Source organism: Staurois parvus, unplaced genomic scaffold, assembly GCF_062004578.1.
Source record: "Staurois parvus isolate SC_StPar_1 unplaced genomic scaffold, SC_StPar_1.0 ptg000437l, whole genome shotgun sequence".
Taxonomy (NCBI): Eukaryota; Metazoa; Chordata; class Amphibia; order Anura; family Ranidae; genus Staurois; species Staurois parvus.
This window is the reverse complement of record NW_028318233.1, coordinates 1,726,518-1,744,198: the sequence shown is the minus strand read 5'-3', so window position 1 is coordinate 1,744,198 and position 17,681 is coordinate 1,726,518. Positions and strand designations below refer to the sequence as shown.

The window sequence follows — 17,681 nt, the reverse complement described above, 5'->3', positions numbered from 1 at the left end:
GAAATTTGACAAAACATTTAAAAGAATGTTGACCAATGGGTCCTCTCTGTCTACTTGTCTAGAAACACTAAAGTAAGACACCAGTGAAGAAGAGATGAGCAATTTTCTATTAGCATTGGTTCAAACCCAAAGTCCTCTTTTGTATACAAGTGAACGATAAAATAAATATTATATAAAATGTCCAAAACAGAATTACCAATGCATAATGTAAAAACTTTGTTTATTTTTCACAGAATAGTTTATAAAGCTTATATAGCATAAAATTAAGGTTTTGAATAACTAACTGGTGAGCAAACTGAATCCTAATGTATGAAGGAGAAAAGTGTCCTGTATGGTTATATACAATGAATAGTTGCTGTGTTTCACTTATACAGCCTGTACATGTTTCCCGTTTTGTTAATAGCAAAAACAGCCTTTAGAAAACCATATACATAGGATATTAAATATAATTTTAGCTGGCTCAGTTATTAAGAGACTGCAAGTAATCAATGGAGGAGTAGCCTTAATATGGGTTCTTCACACAAGGCTGAAGCCTTCATAATGGTCAATGGCTTGAATTAGTTTGTCTCTCAGAATCAATCTGCTGGTGTATTTTGGAAGGTCCAATAGATTGAAGCAGGTATGAGCAACAGGCAGAAAATCTCCCCCCCCTCCTGTTGGCTGGATTATAAGTTTTAAACTTTTCATGCCAAGAATTGGGATACGGTCACTTCCGGTCAAAAACACTGCAAAAAAATACATAACAAATTTTATATAATGGGATGATAAAACTAATGCATAATCTAAAATTATATTATCATTTCACATAATATACAATTGTATTTGTACTTTAAGGTTTAAAAAGTTTGTATTGCACATATAGGACAACATTTAAACATCATAAATCTTGTTTTTTTCTCCCTCAACAATAGTAGATTAGAAGGGTTGGAAATTGCCAGCTGCCTATTGGTCAGAGTACAGAGGCAAGCTCTCATCACAGTGTTCAGCTTATAAGAGACTGTATGACATAGGGACAGATTTACTAAAACTGGTGCACTCATAATTTGATGCAGCAGTGCATGGTAGCCTGTCAGCTTCTAACTTCAGCTTGTTCAATTAACATCCCTAGTGGTATGATTATTTCAGATTTTTGGTAATTTAATAAATAATCATAAAAAATAATAATATAATAATAATACATTTAATTCAATAATATAATCAAACCGAAAACACTGAAATTTGAAATATAGCGCCAAGTTCGCATATTGCTGAGCAAAGTCGCAAAATCGTTTTCAGTGTCTGATGAGAAATTTCCCCACAAATCATTATCACTCAATTCTGCAAGTGGTTCTAATTTACTATCGCTGTTCTCTAGCTGATCTAAACCCGCTTTTGACCTAAAGGGACACTTTTTGGACGCCATGGACATTTCTCAGTTTCCAGACAGAAAGAACAGACAAAACGCAGGCAGGGCACGGGACAAAGCACTAGGGACAAAATGTATGCGAAATGGGTGGAAACAGCAATGTTTTACTATGAAAAATGTGTTTTGAAAAAAATGACTTTCAAATTTTCAAATTTCCCGCCGCCGGCGGCGCCCGTACGTCCCGACGTCACAGGGACTGGAACACAGAAGCCGGATGCCGGCATCGGCCGGAGAAGATGGCCAGGGATGCTGCAGGGGACACATCGCGGGGGGCGGAGGACAAGGTAAGTGCTGCAGGGACTCCCTACGCAGCGCCGCATGGTAAGCCCGAGTGTAGCTCGGGGTTACCGCTTTTGGCACTGACATTTTACCCCGAGCTACACTCGGGAATACCGTTAGGGAGGTTAAGCTTTGACAATAAATCCTGGAAGCTGGTTTGTTTTTCTGCAGGGCTGCACCAGAATTTGAACCATGCAGTTTTGATAAATAACCCCCATAATGTCTAAAAATGTATGTTGAAGTCAGGTGGAAAAAAATGTTATAACATATTTGACTGTCCTCATATTTCTGTATTTGCTGGTCCTATTCACTCCATTTACTAAGTGGGGATAGCTAAATAAAGGAACCCATGGATAACATGAACGCATTTTCTTTTCTCCAGTGTATACATATGGTTAGAGTGATCAAAACCACTATACCCTGCCAAGAAGTTCCCAGGAGTATTTGAAACACAGGACAAAGCTGGTCTATCTAATAATATAAGCACTGTTTGTAAAGATAGAAATAAACAAAATATTACTTATTGTATATAAAACATCACTAATTGTTAATACCATTCATTTTTCACTATATATGATCAAAAATGGGACAAGGAATCTGACTGGCTGCTATCAACAGATGCACATTTCATATTTCCAGCTTTAACAAATGTTCCTGTAGAATATTGTGCTGGCCCACAGACAGTTTTTCTGGCTTATCTTCACATCAGCTGATACATAGGGGGATATTTACTAAAACTGGTGCACTCAGAATCTGGTGTAGCTGTGTATGGTAGCCAATTAGTGTCTAACTTCAGCTTGTTCAATTAAATTTGGAAGCTGATGGGTTTCCATGCAGAATTGCACTCTCCAGTTTTAGTAAATAACCCCCAAAAGTTCCAGTGTCAATAAATGTGTATTTTGTAATTCTGTGAGGTACAATGCTACACAGGTCATATGCAAGTGGTATCAGACCACCCAAGGAAAGATGTAACAAACCACTGAAGAATCACATCATAAAGTGCAAACAATACTCACATAAGAACTGCTTTTTCTTTTCCAGGGATAATTCATGGAAAACCTCCCAGAAGATTTTAATTGTTGGGTGATCTGCCCAATACTCTCCTTTATATTCTGTATGCTAAAAAAAAAAAAAAAATTTGAACTTTTAAATCAATCATATTTATTGGTTATCCTTTAAACTTATTTCATATGTAAAATATTATTAAAATATTTATAAATCTAAAAAAAGCTTTGTTTTTTTTGTTGCATTTATATATTGTTAAAGAGAAGTTAACACAGAGTGTAGTCAAAAAGGGGTCTTCCCCATCTTAAAATGTATGTAAACCCTAAATCTAGATTTCACACTGTGTGGCATCATGTATCACTGTACATTTTCTGTAAATCAAATCATTGTTGAATTGCTTTCTACGTTTATTATCTGGAGATCCTTTATTAGTTCCCATTTAAATTAGAACTTCAGGCTAACACTAGCTTGTCTTAAAAATGCTCCCTTTTCCCTCCTGCTACCTATGCGCCTAAGCTGTAAAAAATATCTGTAACATTACCTTTGGAACAGAGCAGACTAAAAATAGGTACAGTCATGGCCGAAATTGTTGGCACCCTTGATATTTCTCCAGGAAATCATGTATTTCTCACGAAACGTATTGCATTAACACATGTTTTGCTATACACATGTTTATTCCCTTTGTGTGTATTGGGACAAAACAAAAAAAGGGAGGAAAGAAAGCAAATTCGACATAATGTCACACAAACCTCCAAAAATGGGCTGGACAAAAGTATTGGCACCCTTTCACAACTGCGGATAAATAAGAATGTTACAAGCATGTGATGCTCCTGTAAACTCACCTGGGGCAAGTAACAGGTGTGGGCAATATAGAAATCACACCTGAAAGCAGATAAAAAGGAGAGACGTTCACTTAACCTTTGCATTGTGTGTCTGTCTGTGCCACACTAAGCATGGACAACAGAAAGAGGAGACGAGAACTGTCTGAGGACCTGAGAACCAAAATTGTGGCAAAATATCAACAATCTCAAGGTTACAAGTCCATCTCCAGAGAACTAGATTTGCCTTTGTCCACAGTGCGCAACATTATCAAGAAGTTTGCAACCCATGGCACTGTAGCTAATCTCCCTGGTCGTGGACGGATGAGGAAAATTGATGAAAGATTGCAACGCAGAATAGTCCGGATGGTGGATAAGCAGCCCCAAACATGTTCCAAAGACATTCAAGCTGTCCTGCAGGCTCAGGGAGCATCAGTGTCAGCGCGAACTATCCGTCGACATTTAAATGAAATGAAACGCTATGGCAGGAGACCCAGGAGGACCCCACTGCTGACACAGAGACATAAAAAAGCAAGACTACAGTTTGCCAAAATGTACTTGAGTAAGCCAAAAGCCTTCTGGGAAAACGTCTTGTGGACAGATGAGACCAAGATAGAGCTTTTCGGTAAAGCACATCATTCTACTGTTTACCGAAAACGGAATGAGGCCTACAAAGAACAAAACACAGTACCTACGGTAAAATATGGTGGAGGTTCAATGATGTTTTGGGGTTGTTTTGCTGCCTCTGGCACTGGGTGCCTTGACTGTGTGCAAGGCATCATGAAATCTGAGGATTACCAAAGGATTTTGGGTCGCACTGTAGGGCCCAGTGTCAGAAAGCTGGGTTTGCGTCCAAGATCCTGGGTCTTCCAGCAGGACAATGACCCCAAACATACGTCAAAAAGCACTCAGAAATGGATGGCAAAGAAGCGCTGGAGAGTTCTGAAGTGGCCAGCAATGAGCCCAGATCTAAATCCCATTGAACACCTGTGGAGAGATCTTAAAATTGCTGTTGGGAAAAGGTGTCCTTCCAATAAGAGAGACCTGGAGCTGTTTGCAAAGGAAGAGTGGTCCAAAATTCCGGGTGAGAGGTGTCAGAAGCTTATTGATGGTTATAGGAAGCGACTGATTTCAGTTATGTTTTCCAAAGGGTGTGCAACCAAATATTAAGTTAAGGGTGCCAATACTTTTGTCCAGCCCATTTTTGGGGTTTTGTGTGACATTATGTCATATTTGCTTTTCTGCCTCTGTTTTATATTTGTTCCAATACATACAAAGGGAATAAACATGTGTATAGCAAAACATGTGTTAATGCAATACCTTTTTTGTGTGAAATACTTGATTTTCAGGAAAAATATCAAGGGTGCCAACAATTTCGGCCATGACTGTAAATATACACATCTTTTTTACACAGGTTAGGCAGTAGAGGTAGCAGGAGGGGAGAGGGGATATTTTAAGACTAGCTAGTGTCAGAATGGAATTCTACTTTAAGGCTGACAACATTATACTATATAGAAGCAATTATTTTGGGGAGGGTTTAATTCTACTTTAAGCTGGGTTTTACTCTCCAGGTAGAGTATGTTAAAGATGGAGTTTATAAAAAAAAAAATCTCCTATCAAGAACATTGGAAAAAACATGGTATGTTATTCATGAATTTCCAGAAATAAAAAAAATAAATATATGATGAAGCTTTTTCCATCCTTACTGGTATTCCCCCACTCTTCACTAATAGCAAGAGATAGCTTGGGATGGGAAAACAAGCTCCCCTTGAACTTATTTTTTTAAATATAAACTGCTGAAAAGGGGGTAATTATGATTTCTTTTTTCATTTATTTATATTGCATTGCATAAATAAAACACCAGCCAATTTACCATCCCACACTCCAAAAAAGGAAGTAAAAGACCTACAGGATTAGTAAATTTGAACTGTATAGGACTGCACAAGTGAACAATTTGTGGAGTCAGCTCGAAGAGCTTCACTTATTCCTACTAGTTAGCAAAAATGCTGTAAAATGCTCTTGATTTGATTTCCGGACCTTTTCCAGCTCCATCCAGTCATAGTTTGTGTTTCCAATGACCATGGCCTGCAGTTCATTAGGCTGAAAGAGCTCTAGAACTTTTCCTCCACACACTTTATGGAAACCTCTGTAAAATGCATCAAATAACGAGGCTACAGAGTGATTGAAGACGTAGTCCACATAGCCATCAACAAATTCTTGTCTGTGAATTGAAAAAGGACAACAAGTAAAAACACTCTTTATACTGCAAATCCTGTACAATGCAAACAAAGTTAATTTACTGTAGACATTTTCTGTCTACCAAAGTCCCAGCCCTTGGTATTTTCAATTATTTTAATAAACATTCCAATTCAAAACGTTAACACACTAGATTTAGGAACATTATTAAAACAAATGCAGCTGACTGTTACTTTAGGAGATTTGAAAATGACATTCACATTACTAAAATAACACTACTTATACTTGTGGTAAAGCTTTGTCAATTGAGTTTATAGTCTAGTCAAACTTCTTAAAGCAGAACTGCAGTCTAAATAAAAAAATGAATACACTGCCCACTATAAATATAGGAGAAATTAAAAAAAGAGAAATGAGATAATGTATGTTAAAAGAAATAATACCCCACTGCTACATTATTTTAGCTGTAGCTATAGTAAAATGTACCCCATGATTAGCTCCTTCTTCCTCTTCCTGTGCTGCCACTAGCTGCAGAAATTTCTACTGCTTTTGGCTCAAGGCCAAATGATGTCATCAAGCTCTGTCACTTAAATTTTTCATTAGAATGGAGAACTCAAATGACTATAGTGCTTAGCTTACAGCTAAACGCAAACGAGGTCACTGCTGTGCAATCTAACAAATATCTCAGAAATATCTGGAGCTCCATAGATGTGTATTTTAACCCTTAAGAGTACCTGTAGCAAATAAACCACCTGGCAAGTGCCAAAGCCCTGAGCTTTCAATCATAAAAGGTCCAATGTTTGCTTTCTCTGGCTTCTTTTCATACCTTGCTGCTGGCTGCCAAGTGTAATGAGTGGCTTTAATGACCAGCTGAGCTGTAGAAGTCAGGGGTAAAATATTTGAATATATATATATATATATATATATATATATATATATATATATATATATCTTTTCAATTCTTGTGTGAAAGGAAAAGAAAAGACTGAACAAAGTAGGCCAATGTTAAGGTTCTATGCCTTTATTCCACAGGGTAAATGAACGGAAACCCAATTAGAGACAATAAAAAGCACAGAAGTGTGCTGATGAAACTGGGAAACAAAAGATTTAAATTGCTGCATTAAAACAACACCTGGATAAAACTTTTTTTTTTTATTAGATCGTAACTGACGTTTTCATGTGTTTCAAATGTTTCAACAAGTCATTCACCACAATAGAAAAGACATCACATAATACTCAAAGTACTCTGATACTTATTTAGCAGGCTACTCCGTCTCTGCTAGATAGTATTGAATATGCCTGGGGCAGCCATTGACTAAATTAGTTATTCTACACATACAAAGGAGCAAAATGGAGGTAAACAAATGCACATAGAAGTCTAGAGAATGGAGTAGACTATTTAAAGCAGAGAAGGATGATGTTCCATGCATAAAATAATAGCCAACAGAACTCGCTCTGTCATATGTTTCCCAGTGCAGTGAATGTCTGCTGGCACTGTAAAGAAGCTGAGGGGATGCTTCATTTATTTTGACATGTTGTAAAATTAGGGATTTCTGGGCAATGGTAAGGGAGAAAATTAAACACTTAATGGACTAGGATGTAGGAGATAACCCAGCAAGAAACCTGCTGCACCATTCTGCCTTTTCTAGGCACAAGTATTATAATAATAATAATAATAAAATAAAAAAAAAGGATGGTGATCCATTTGTTGAATGCGGCCAAAGCCTGCATCCCTGTACTCTGGAAGCAGTCATCCCTCACCAACTTTCTCACTGTAATTTGTTAAGGTAAATGAGATTTAAGCAAGTACACATTTGCTGAATATTGGGCGGTATCAAAAGAAAAAAGCCACTGTGTACGTCAGAGAACGTCCAGCTTAAGTTGAAGGGTCATGAATGAAAAAGGTCTGCCAATCAGCATTCGATCGGTGTGTTCTGGGGGGGGGGGGGCATCCCCATGTCAGAACACAATAGCTCAGTGGGGAGATTGCTGTATGAACGTCGGATTGTTAAGTACAGGATTTACTCCCGAGCTACTCAATATTTTTTTGTTCAGCCCGCTGAGTTGAACGAAAAAAAACCCAAAAACAACAGTGTGTACTAGGCATAAATGCATGGAAAACACCACAACTACTCTGAAAGGAAAGGAAGGAAGATTCAGACACACAATTAATTCCATTGGATAATGTTAACCTGCTCCAGAGAATATGAAACCATTCTGACAATTGAAGAATAAATTCTTGCTTCACAATTGTTTTTATTTCCTATTTTGACAACACAGAGTGCATCAGCGGGACAACTTCCATCAACTCCCACCCCTATCTTCCCTTTCCCTCCTTTTCTTGATCTTCTCTTCTTCTTGTGTTGCCCCTCTTTCACAGACACTCTTTTTTCATTTTTCTTTTGCTCTCCCTTTCCTTGTTTTAATTGTTTAGACAGGATGGGAGGCATGGCCTTCTTTTATATGTAATGTAATGTGGATGAGATATCTGTCCTTCATTGTCCACTGGATAAACCTTTAAAATTCCAGTGAATTTTCTTTTACACATGCCTGTACTTTGATATTGGCATGACCGCTTCTGTGTAAGTCTATAAAGAATTTTAAAAAGTGCTGTTACCCATTGACTGTAACACCGTGCCTCTCACCATCTTCCATTCTTTCCATTTACTGTATATTTTAAAAACTAATTAAAGAATTGAATTTAAAAAAAAGTTCTCCCGGTTATATAGGCCAAGTTAGCATAATCTGGGATGCATTATAGACTGAAGCAGTGAATATGTTAAAAACAGAATGGTTTTGGACCAGAAGTGTCCATGCGGCAAGTAGTAAAGCAGTTTTACAAAATATTAAGTTTGTACATTTATCCTCTGCAGACATACCAAAATACAGATTTTTGTTTAAGCACCATATTCATTTAAAGAGCCAACATGGTGTCCCTGGTACTAAAATCTCCACTATTACTATTGTTAACTAACATTTATAAAGGTGGCCAGTCATGCCGATGGGTGACCTCGCTTAATCAAAAGTACAGCAAAAGGACAGAGCACAGAGTAGAAGAGGTCCAAGCCACAGCTGATGATCATAGGAATTGATGAGTATTTCCAGAGCACGTAAAGAAAAGAACCTAAATATTCAATTGCCTGAAGGTGCCTGCCTGTGTCCTTGTACCTTTAGGGAGTAATGGACTCCCTCCAGGTAAACCTGCCCTTAATTTATCCACTGTTATATGTACTCCAACTTGGAGACTCTCAAAACTATAGAGTTAAGACCGCAATATACACAGGAGCCTTGGCAGGACACTGCTGCTTTCACATATATTTTTAAATTTGGTTTTCTTGTAGAATAGCTGGAAAGTGTGCTGGGAAATGTTCAGTTGTTTGCAGTAAAGTGCACATGGAAGGGATCTGCACATCATAGAGGATAGTTATAGACTGGGGTGGTTGCCACTTATCTATACAGTTTGTAGGCTGGATTTAGCATGGGGACACATTGTATGCTTTCAGCTGCCATTGTGCTTTTGCTGGGTGTTCAATGTATCCCTGTGCTTTTAAGGAGGAGTGGGCTCCCTCCAGGCAAACCACTGATATATATTCTCCAACTTAGAGCCTCTCAAAACTATATTTAGGACCGCAGTATACTGAGCAGCCTAGGCAGGACACCATGGCTTTCACATCTATTTGCAAATGTATGCAACTACACCCTCTGTTTTTAATGTGAATTCTTAGACAGGGTCAATTTGGTTTTCTTGCAGGCTAGCTGGTATGTGTGCCTGGGTGCTGGGAAAAAGAAGAGAACCTAAATGTTCAAGCACCTGAAGGTACCTGTTGTTCATTGTAGAACTTTCTCATGTCAATAAGGTTATTGTACACCAAAAATGTTATCCACAGGTCACTGTGAAAATCGAAAATAAGTTACCTGTTTATGTGTAAGCTTTACAAGAAATGATGCACTAAAAGGAATTTTCAGGTTCCCTCCAGAAGGAGGTGCCAAATACAAAGCTCATAACCTAGCTGGGAAACTGAAATCCATTTGAGTCTGTGTGAAATGTTACCACTCACATTATCTATTGTTGTGGCATTATCCCCACACACTCAGAACAGCAAGTACAAGTTGTACAAGTGTCTTCTTCTAGAAAATCTGCTCCAAACCCATGACGAAAAGCAGAGATCTTCAGCACTCAGACGTGCTAATTAATGAACAAAGGCTATTTGTTCACACTGGTATTTATAGGTCTGTCATCAGCTCCCCGTACTACCAACCTAAAGCATTAGCCTGACTGTCTGAATGTATTTTTAGGCAGCAGTCATGAGTTGTTAGCATTGCTGGCATATCTGTCCGCTCTGACCTCTGTACACTGGACAAGTACCTTCATTTTGTAAAGATGATATCACTGGTTACTTTAAGGTCCATGAACAGGACAGCAGTCATTAAGTCTTCCTTTCATCACATGGAATGAGCGGAATTTGTAACAGAACTTTCACTGAAGACCTCCCTGATGTTTATGAGAGTAACTTACCAGCAATCAAATGTGTTATATAGATGGTAATGGGTGTTCGTAATGAAAGAGATTGCATTACCCTGTCAAATGTAAGCAGCTGTGCTCCATATTATAGCTACATATAGATGTAGGATAGCAGCCTGATATATGTTGAAGATCAAGACACTGAACAATCTTCCTAGTAAAGGATCATTATCCAGACAGGTTTTTGCCAGAAGGAGGTAACACTTAAACAGTGGCTTATGATGTAGAGCAGCACTGACATCAGCCATGGTACCCTGCGCTCACAGTCTTTCCTCAGTTTTCTGGGCTGAGCAGTGCTGGGCATTCAAACCAGAAGACTGAGGACATCCTGTGGAGAAGAAGCATTGCTGGAGATGTCTCCAGATACAGTACTGCAGTATATTTTATTAAAAACAAACTCTAGAAGAACATTTAAAATATTAGCTCAAAGTGCTTGAACAGATTATCTACATATAAAGCTCAGGAGGAGCCCATAGCCCAATAGAACTAGAAAGCGCCATACACACAACACAAGGATTTTTTTTTTACCATTCATATGCAAACTATTTTTTTTTTGTTTTATCCATTTTGAAGTGTTGCATAAAATAAATGCACAAATAAAAAAGCAGCTTTATTTAATTTGTATATAACTGATGTGCTTTGTAGCAGAAATATAACTGTCATTAGAAATTGGACAAACGATTGAACAAACTCTTATCTACAGTAAATGTTCCATGAAAATACATACACACACATATAAACACACAGTTAGGTCCATATATATTTGGACACAGGCACGACTTTAGTTTTTTTCAGTTATCTACCAAAACATATTCAAGCTATAGTTATATAATGGATATGGGTTGAAAGTGTACACTCTCAAGTTTAATTTGAGGGTATGTACATCCAAATTGGAGGAAGGGTTTAGGAATTACAGCTCTTAAGAGTAGCCAACCCCCCTTTTTCAAGGGACCAAAAGTAATTGTACAATTGAATATAATCATTAATAAAATGTTCATTTTTAATATTTTGTTGAGAATCCTTTACTGGCAATGACTGTCTGAAGTCTGGAACCCATGGACAATACCAAAGACTGGGTTTCCTTGTTTCTGATGCTTTGCCAGGCTCTAACTGCAGCTGTCTTCAGTTGTGCTTTGTTTGTGGGTCTTTCTGCCTTTAGCTTTGCCTTCAGCAAGTGAAATACATGCTTAATTGGGTTGAGATTAGGTGATTGACTCGGCCATTGCAGAATATTCCACTTCTTTTCCTTCAAAAGCTCCTGGGTTGCTTTTGCAGCGTGTTTTGGATCATTGTCCATCTGTAATATGAAGCACTGTCCAATCAAATTTGCTGCATTTGACTGAATCTGGGCTGACAGTATATCTGCAAACACTGCAGAATTCATCTGGTTGCTTCTGTCTTCTGTCACATCATCAATAAACACCAATATCCCAGTACCACTGGAAGCCATGCATGCCCATGCCATCACACTGCCTCCACCATGGTTTACAGATGACGTTGTGTGTTTTGGATCATGAGCTGTTCCAAACCTTCTCCACACTTTTTTCTTCCCATCATTCTGGTACAGATTAATCTTAGTTTCATCCATCCAAAGAATGCTTTTCCAGAACTGGTGTGGCTTTTTTTTAGATTTTTTTTAGCAAAGTCTAATCTGGCAAAGTCTATTCTTTAGGCTTATGAATGGTTTGCACCTTGTGGTGAACCCTCTGTATTTGCTCTCATGAAGTCTTCTCTTGATTGTAGACTTTGACAATGATACGCCAACCTCCTGGAGAGTGTCCTTTGCTTGTCTGGATGTTGTGAATGGCTTTTTCTTTACCATAGAGAAAATCCTGCGATCATCCACCACTGCTGTCTTCCGTGGACGTCCATGCCTTTTTATGTTGCTGAGCTCAGCAGTGTGTTCTGCTTTCCTCAAAATGTACCAAAGTATTGATTTGGCCACTCCTAATGTTCCTGCGATCTCTCGTTTGTGTCGTTTTTGAAGCCTTACAATGGCCTGTTTCACTTTCATGGACAGCTCCTTTAAATGCATGATGTAGGATCACAGCAATAGATTCCAAATGCAAATACCACACTTAGTATAAACTCCAGACCTTTTACCTGCTTAATTTAGGAAGAAATAATGAAGAAGTAGCCCACACCTGGCCATGAAACAGCTTTTGATTCAACTGGTCAATTACTTTTGGTCCCTTGAAAAAGGGGGGATGGCTACTCTTAAGAGCTGTAATTCCTAAACCCTTCCTCCAATTTGGATGTACATACCATCAAATAAACCTGAGAGTGTGTACTTTCAAGTCCATATCCATTATGTAACTAGCTTGAATATGTTTTGGTAAATACCCGAAAAAAACAAAATCGTGCCTGTGTCCAAACATATATGGGAAAAACTATAGATAAATATATATATCTATATCAGGGATGTTCAAAGTATATCACCCGACACCCGAGACATGCAGTTCTGTGTGTCAGACAGGTAGTTTTTTTTCTTTTTTTATACAATTAGCCCTTGCTGGGCAAGCGGCAGGGCTCATCTGCCAGGTGGAAGCATTCGGACGGCAGCACTGCCGACCGATTGCTTCCACACAGCCAACTATGGTGCCAGCATTCACCCCCCCCCTTCCCGCCCACTGTCTCTGGGCTCCGCTTGCCCTTCTGCGGGCCTGGGACCAGTCAGTGGCTGCCGGCAGGTAAAGCAGAGGGAGGACAGTGGACACATCCGCTCCCCTCCCCTTCTTGTCCTGACCCGGAAGTGATGTGATGTCACTTCCGGGTCCCCGTTGACAGATTCCTGCCCATTGAGGACGGGAAAGAATGTAATGCGGTGCAATGTGCATTGCATTATATTCAGGGTTGCACAGGGGAGCCAAGCAGGGTCTTTTAGACCCTGGATGTCTCAAAAAAAAAAAAAAAAAAAAAGAGAACCTGTCACCAAACATCATCACATAGGGGACTTTGCCCCCTATGTGATTAAAAAAAAAAAAAGGTTACGTAAAAAAAAAGTTGTTATTTTTAAAAAATTACACCCAAAAAAAAAAGTTACACCCAAGTTGCACAACGCCACTTCCTCTCTCTGTGTACTGCCACCGTTTCAGCAGGTTGCACAGCAGGGACCCCCTTCCACTGCCCGTAGAAGTGATCAAGTGGCTATTCAGCCACTTGTATCACACCTGCTTAAAAGGGAATAGCAGGAACAAAAAAAAAAAGTAAACCTTACTTCTTGCCCGCAGCAGGGCTAAATGTAAAAGAAAAAAAAAAAAAAAAAAAAAAAAAACCACATCCCTGAAATGGGAGGAGTATTTGTTTCCCAATCAGGTGTAGCTCATCACCTTCTTGATGGCACACAAAGCTATCTGACATTGGCCTGTGTTCAGCTGTGGTCATTTTGATTAGCTCAGCATGAAAAGAGCTTTCCTGGTAGTGCAATTGAAGCAAACAATCAACTATGGATGGCAAGGCAATGCCAAAAGATCTCCGGGACAGAGTTGTGGACAGGCACAAGTCAGGAGATGGATACAAAAAAATGTCAAAATGCTTTATCAATGCCTAGATGCACAGTGAAGTCTACTATTAAGACGTGGAAGGTATTTGGTACAACACAGACCCTCCCCGGATCAGGAAGTATCTCCAAACTGGATGAAAGACCTAGGAGGCTACTAAGAGGTCTATAGCAACTCTAAAGTAGTTGCAGGAATTTATAACAAAGAGTGGTCATTGTGTGCATGTGACAATATCACAAATTCACCACAAATGTGGCTTGTATGGGAGGGTTGCAAGAAAAAAAGCCACTCCTCAAGAAAGGATGCATGCAATCACAACTGAGCTTTGTCAAAACGCACCTTTAAGATTCTGAGGCCACATGGAAAAAAATTTTATGGTCAGTTGAAACTAAAATGTAATTATCTGGCCTCAACACCAAAAGATATGTCTATCGGAAATCCAATACAGCTCACCATCCAAATAACACCATTCCTACAGTAAAGCATGGAGGTGTTAATATCCTGTTATGGGGATGTTTCTCTGCAGCAGGAACTGGAGCACTTGTCAGGATAGAAGGAAAAATGGATGGGGCAAAATACCATCAAATTATTGATGAAAAACAGCTGCTCTCTGACAAAAAGTTGTCAATGGGACAAAGGTTTACCTTCCAACATGACAATGACCCAAAGCACACAGCAAAAATGACCACACAGTGGTTGAAGGAGAAGAAAGATAATGTCCTTGCATGGCCTGTCAGAACCCAGACTTAAACACTGTCGAAAATCTGTGGAATGACTTGAAGACTGCAGTTCACAAACGGTCGTCATCAAATTTAACTGAACTTGAGCAGTTCTGCAAAAAAGAGCGGGCAAATACTGCAAAGTCTAGATGTGCAAAATTAGTAGAGACATATCCCAACAGACTAAGGGCTGGAATTAAAGCAAAAGGTGGTTCAACAAAATACTGACACAAGGGTGTGATCCTTTTTCAAACTCTGTGACTCTGTATTTGAATTTATCTTTGGACATGTTGGTGTAATATCTTTCACTTGGATAGTGTAAGTTGCACTGAGTAAATACAGCTGGATAAAACAAAAACTGTGTGTCTTCATTTCAACAAAAAGTCATTATTTTAAAAGAGGGGTGATTCTTTTCTATACCGTGTGTGTGTGTGTATATGTATATATGTGTGTGTGTGTGTGTGTGTGTGTGTGTGTGTGTGTATTACACACACACACACACACACACACACACACTGGATATAAAAAGTCTACACACCCCTGTTAAAATGTCAGGTTTCTATGATATAAAAGGATGGGACAAACATAAATAATTTCAGAACTTTTTCCACCTTAATGTAACCTATAAACTGTACAACTCAGTTGAACAACAAATGGAAATATTTTAAGTGGAGGGAAGTAAAAATAAAAAACTAAAATAATATGATTTCGTAAGTGTGCACACCCTTAATTAATACTTTTGTTGAAGCACCTTTTGATTTTATTACAGCACTCAGTCTTTTTGGGTATGAGTTTATCAGCATGGCACATCTTGACTTGGCAATACTTGCCCACTCTTCCTTGCAAAAACACTGCAAATCTGTCAGATTGTGAGGGCATCTCCTGTGCACAGCCCTCTTCAGATCCTTCCACAGATTTTCAATCGAATTAAGGTCTGGGCCCTGGCTGGGCCGTTTCAAAACTTTAATCTTCTTATGGTGAAAGCATTCCTTTGTTGATTTGGATGTATGCTTTGAGTCGTTGTCAAGCTGAAAGAAGAAGTTCCTCTTCATGTTCAGCTTTCTAGCAGAGACTGAAGGTTTTATGCCAATATTGACTGGTATTTGGATCTGTTCATAATTCCCAATACCTTGACTAAGGCCCCAGTTCCAGCTAAAGAAAAAGAGCCCCAAAGCATGATTCTGCCACTATCATGCTTCACTGTGGGTATGGTGTTCTTTTGGTGGTGTGCAGTGTTGTTTTTGCGCCAAACATGTCTTTTGGAATTATGGCCAAAAAGTCCAACCTTGGTTTCATCAGACCATAACACATTTTCCCACATGCTTTTGGGAGACTTCAGATGTGTTTTTGCAAAATTTAGCCGGGCTTGGATGTTTTTCTTTGTGAGAAAAGGCTTCAGCCTTGCCACTCTACCCCATAGCCCAGACATATGAAGAATATGAGAGATTGTTTTCACATGTACCACACAGCCAGTACTTGCCAGATAGTCCTGCAGCTCCCTTAATGTTGATGTAGGCCTCTTGGCAGCCTCCCAGACCAGTTTTATGCTCGTCTTTTCATCAATTTTGGAGGGATGTCCAGTTCTTGGTAATGTCACTGTTGCGCCATATTTTCTCCATTTGATGATGACTGTCTTCACTGTGTTCCATGGTATATTTAATGGCTTGGAAATTATTTTGTACCCTTCTCCTGACTGATACCTTTTAACAATAAGATCCCTCTGATGCTTTGAAAGTTCTCTGCGGACCATGGCTTTTTCTGTAGGATGCGACTAAGAAAATGTCAGGAAAGACATACTAGAACAGCTGAACTTTATTTGGAGTTAATCAGAGGCACTTTAAATGATGGCAGGTGTGTACTGACTCCTATTTAATTGAATAATGATAATTGAATAATTTTTAATGTGATTGCTTAATCCTGAACACAGCTACATCCCCAAGTATAAGAGGTTGTGCACACTTATGCAACCACATTGTTTTAGTTTTTTTTTATGCTTAACCCCCCCCCAGTTTGTTTTCAATTGAGTTGTACAGTTTATAGGTCACATTAAAAGGTGGAAAAAGTTCTGAAATGACTTATATTTGTCTAATTTTTTTACTTTTTTTTACATCACAGGAGCCTGACATTTTACCAGAGGGGTGTAGACTTTTTATATCCACTGTATCTCTCTTTTGGTATCATAAGTAGTGACAATGTTTTTGCCGAATCAGTATGTTCATAGCATAAAATTGCTCAAGTCCATTATTTAAGGTGCAGGAGCTGAAATGATTAACAAGGTTGTGTGTGGTCAGCAAAGCATAAAAACGCTACTGAAAAATGTGTTACAGCATAAATCTGCTGACTGCCCTGATACGCAACAAAAAAGGTTTAGCTGAGCAAACCCGCGGACTAGTAAAAGAGCCAGATAAGACAGGGTTATGTTGTCTTATTTTCCCATAAATACTCCATATTCCTGAGTAACATACTATTGTAACCCCTGAATAAACACCATAACATACAGATAAAGTTTATATCTAGCTATGAGCTCTTTGGAAATTACCTGTTTTTCTGGTTTACGGGTGTTTCGGCACCATTTGGAATCAGCTCCCTGACCTCTGTTGTCCCAAAATTATCCACTGTGATCTGTTTAACAGAACAAAGCAAAGTTTTGAAATGCATAGACAACTAAGTTGTCTTTAATAATGAGATAAAAACACAGCTATAGTTTCAATGATTGAGACAACTGCTCATAAATAGGCATAATAAACAGATCTGACCAGCCAAGGTGATAGTCAAATATGATCTACCATCCATATCAGTTATGGAACACCTAATACAATCATAGAAGAACTAAATACAGTACATGTACGCAAACACTTGGGTCCTGAACAATCACATCTTCCATCACTACTGCTCAAGATCCAAGTCGATAATGGCAGAACAAGAAGGCTAGTGAACTTCACACATGAGTATAAGCAAAGAAGGTCGAAAACCACCTATTTTGAAGTACAGGAGCCTTAAAAATTATAACACTTCATAAAGCTTTGAAAAATGTTGAATGGAACTGTGTGAAACTGTAGAAAGGACAATTTAACTGTAAACCTAGCAATGGCAGCAACTAAACTGATCAAATGTTCTCTATGAAGCACCAGCAACAACAAAGTATGACTCTACAAGTGTGCATTTACACATTTGACTCAGGCACTGGGTGATGTGTTTGCTACTTTCAAAGCCAAAAACCCTTTTTTAGAAAACAATTTG

The 17,681-nt window shown here is 38.7% G+C and overlaps 1 protein-coding gene across 5 annotated transcripts in view; it reads right to left on the bottom strand.

Moving 5' to 3' along the window:
• Positions 1-203: 203 nt before the first annotated feature.
• HERC4 (HECT and RLD domain containing E3 ubiquitin protein ligase 4) overlaps positions 204-17,681 on the bottom strand; it is a 95,920-nt gene continuing 78,442 nt past the window's right edge. For all 5 annotated transcript variants that reach the window (XM_089687768.1, XM_089687764.1, XM_089687765.1 and 2 more), the window contains 4 exons: positions 16,981-17,063; positions 5,545-5,728; positions 2,701-2,803; positions 204-725 (listed from right to left, as the gene is read on the bottom strand). In XM_089687768.1, coding sequence (XP_089543894.1) covers positions 517-725; positions 2,701-2,803; positions 5,545-5,728; positions 16,981-17,063 — 579 coding nt within the window. In that variant the 3' untranslated portion in view covers positions 204-516. The remainder of the gene's footprint in view (positions 726-2,700; positions 2,804-5,544; positions 5,729-16,980; positions 17,064-17,681) is intronic.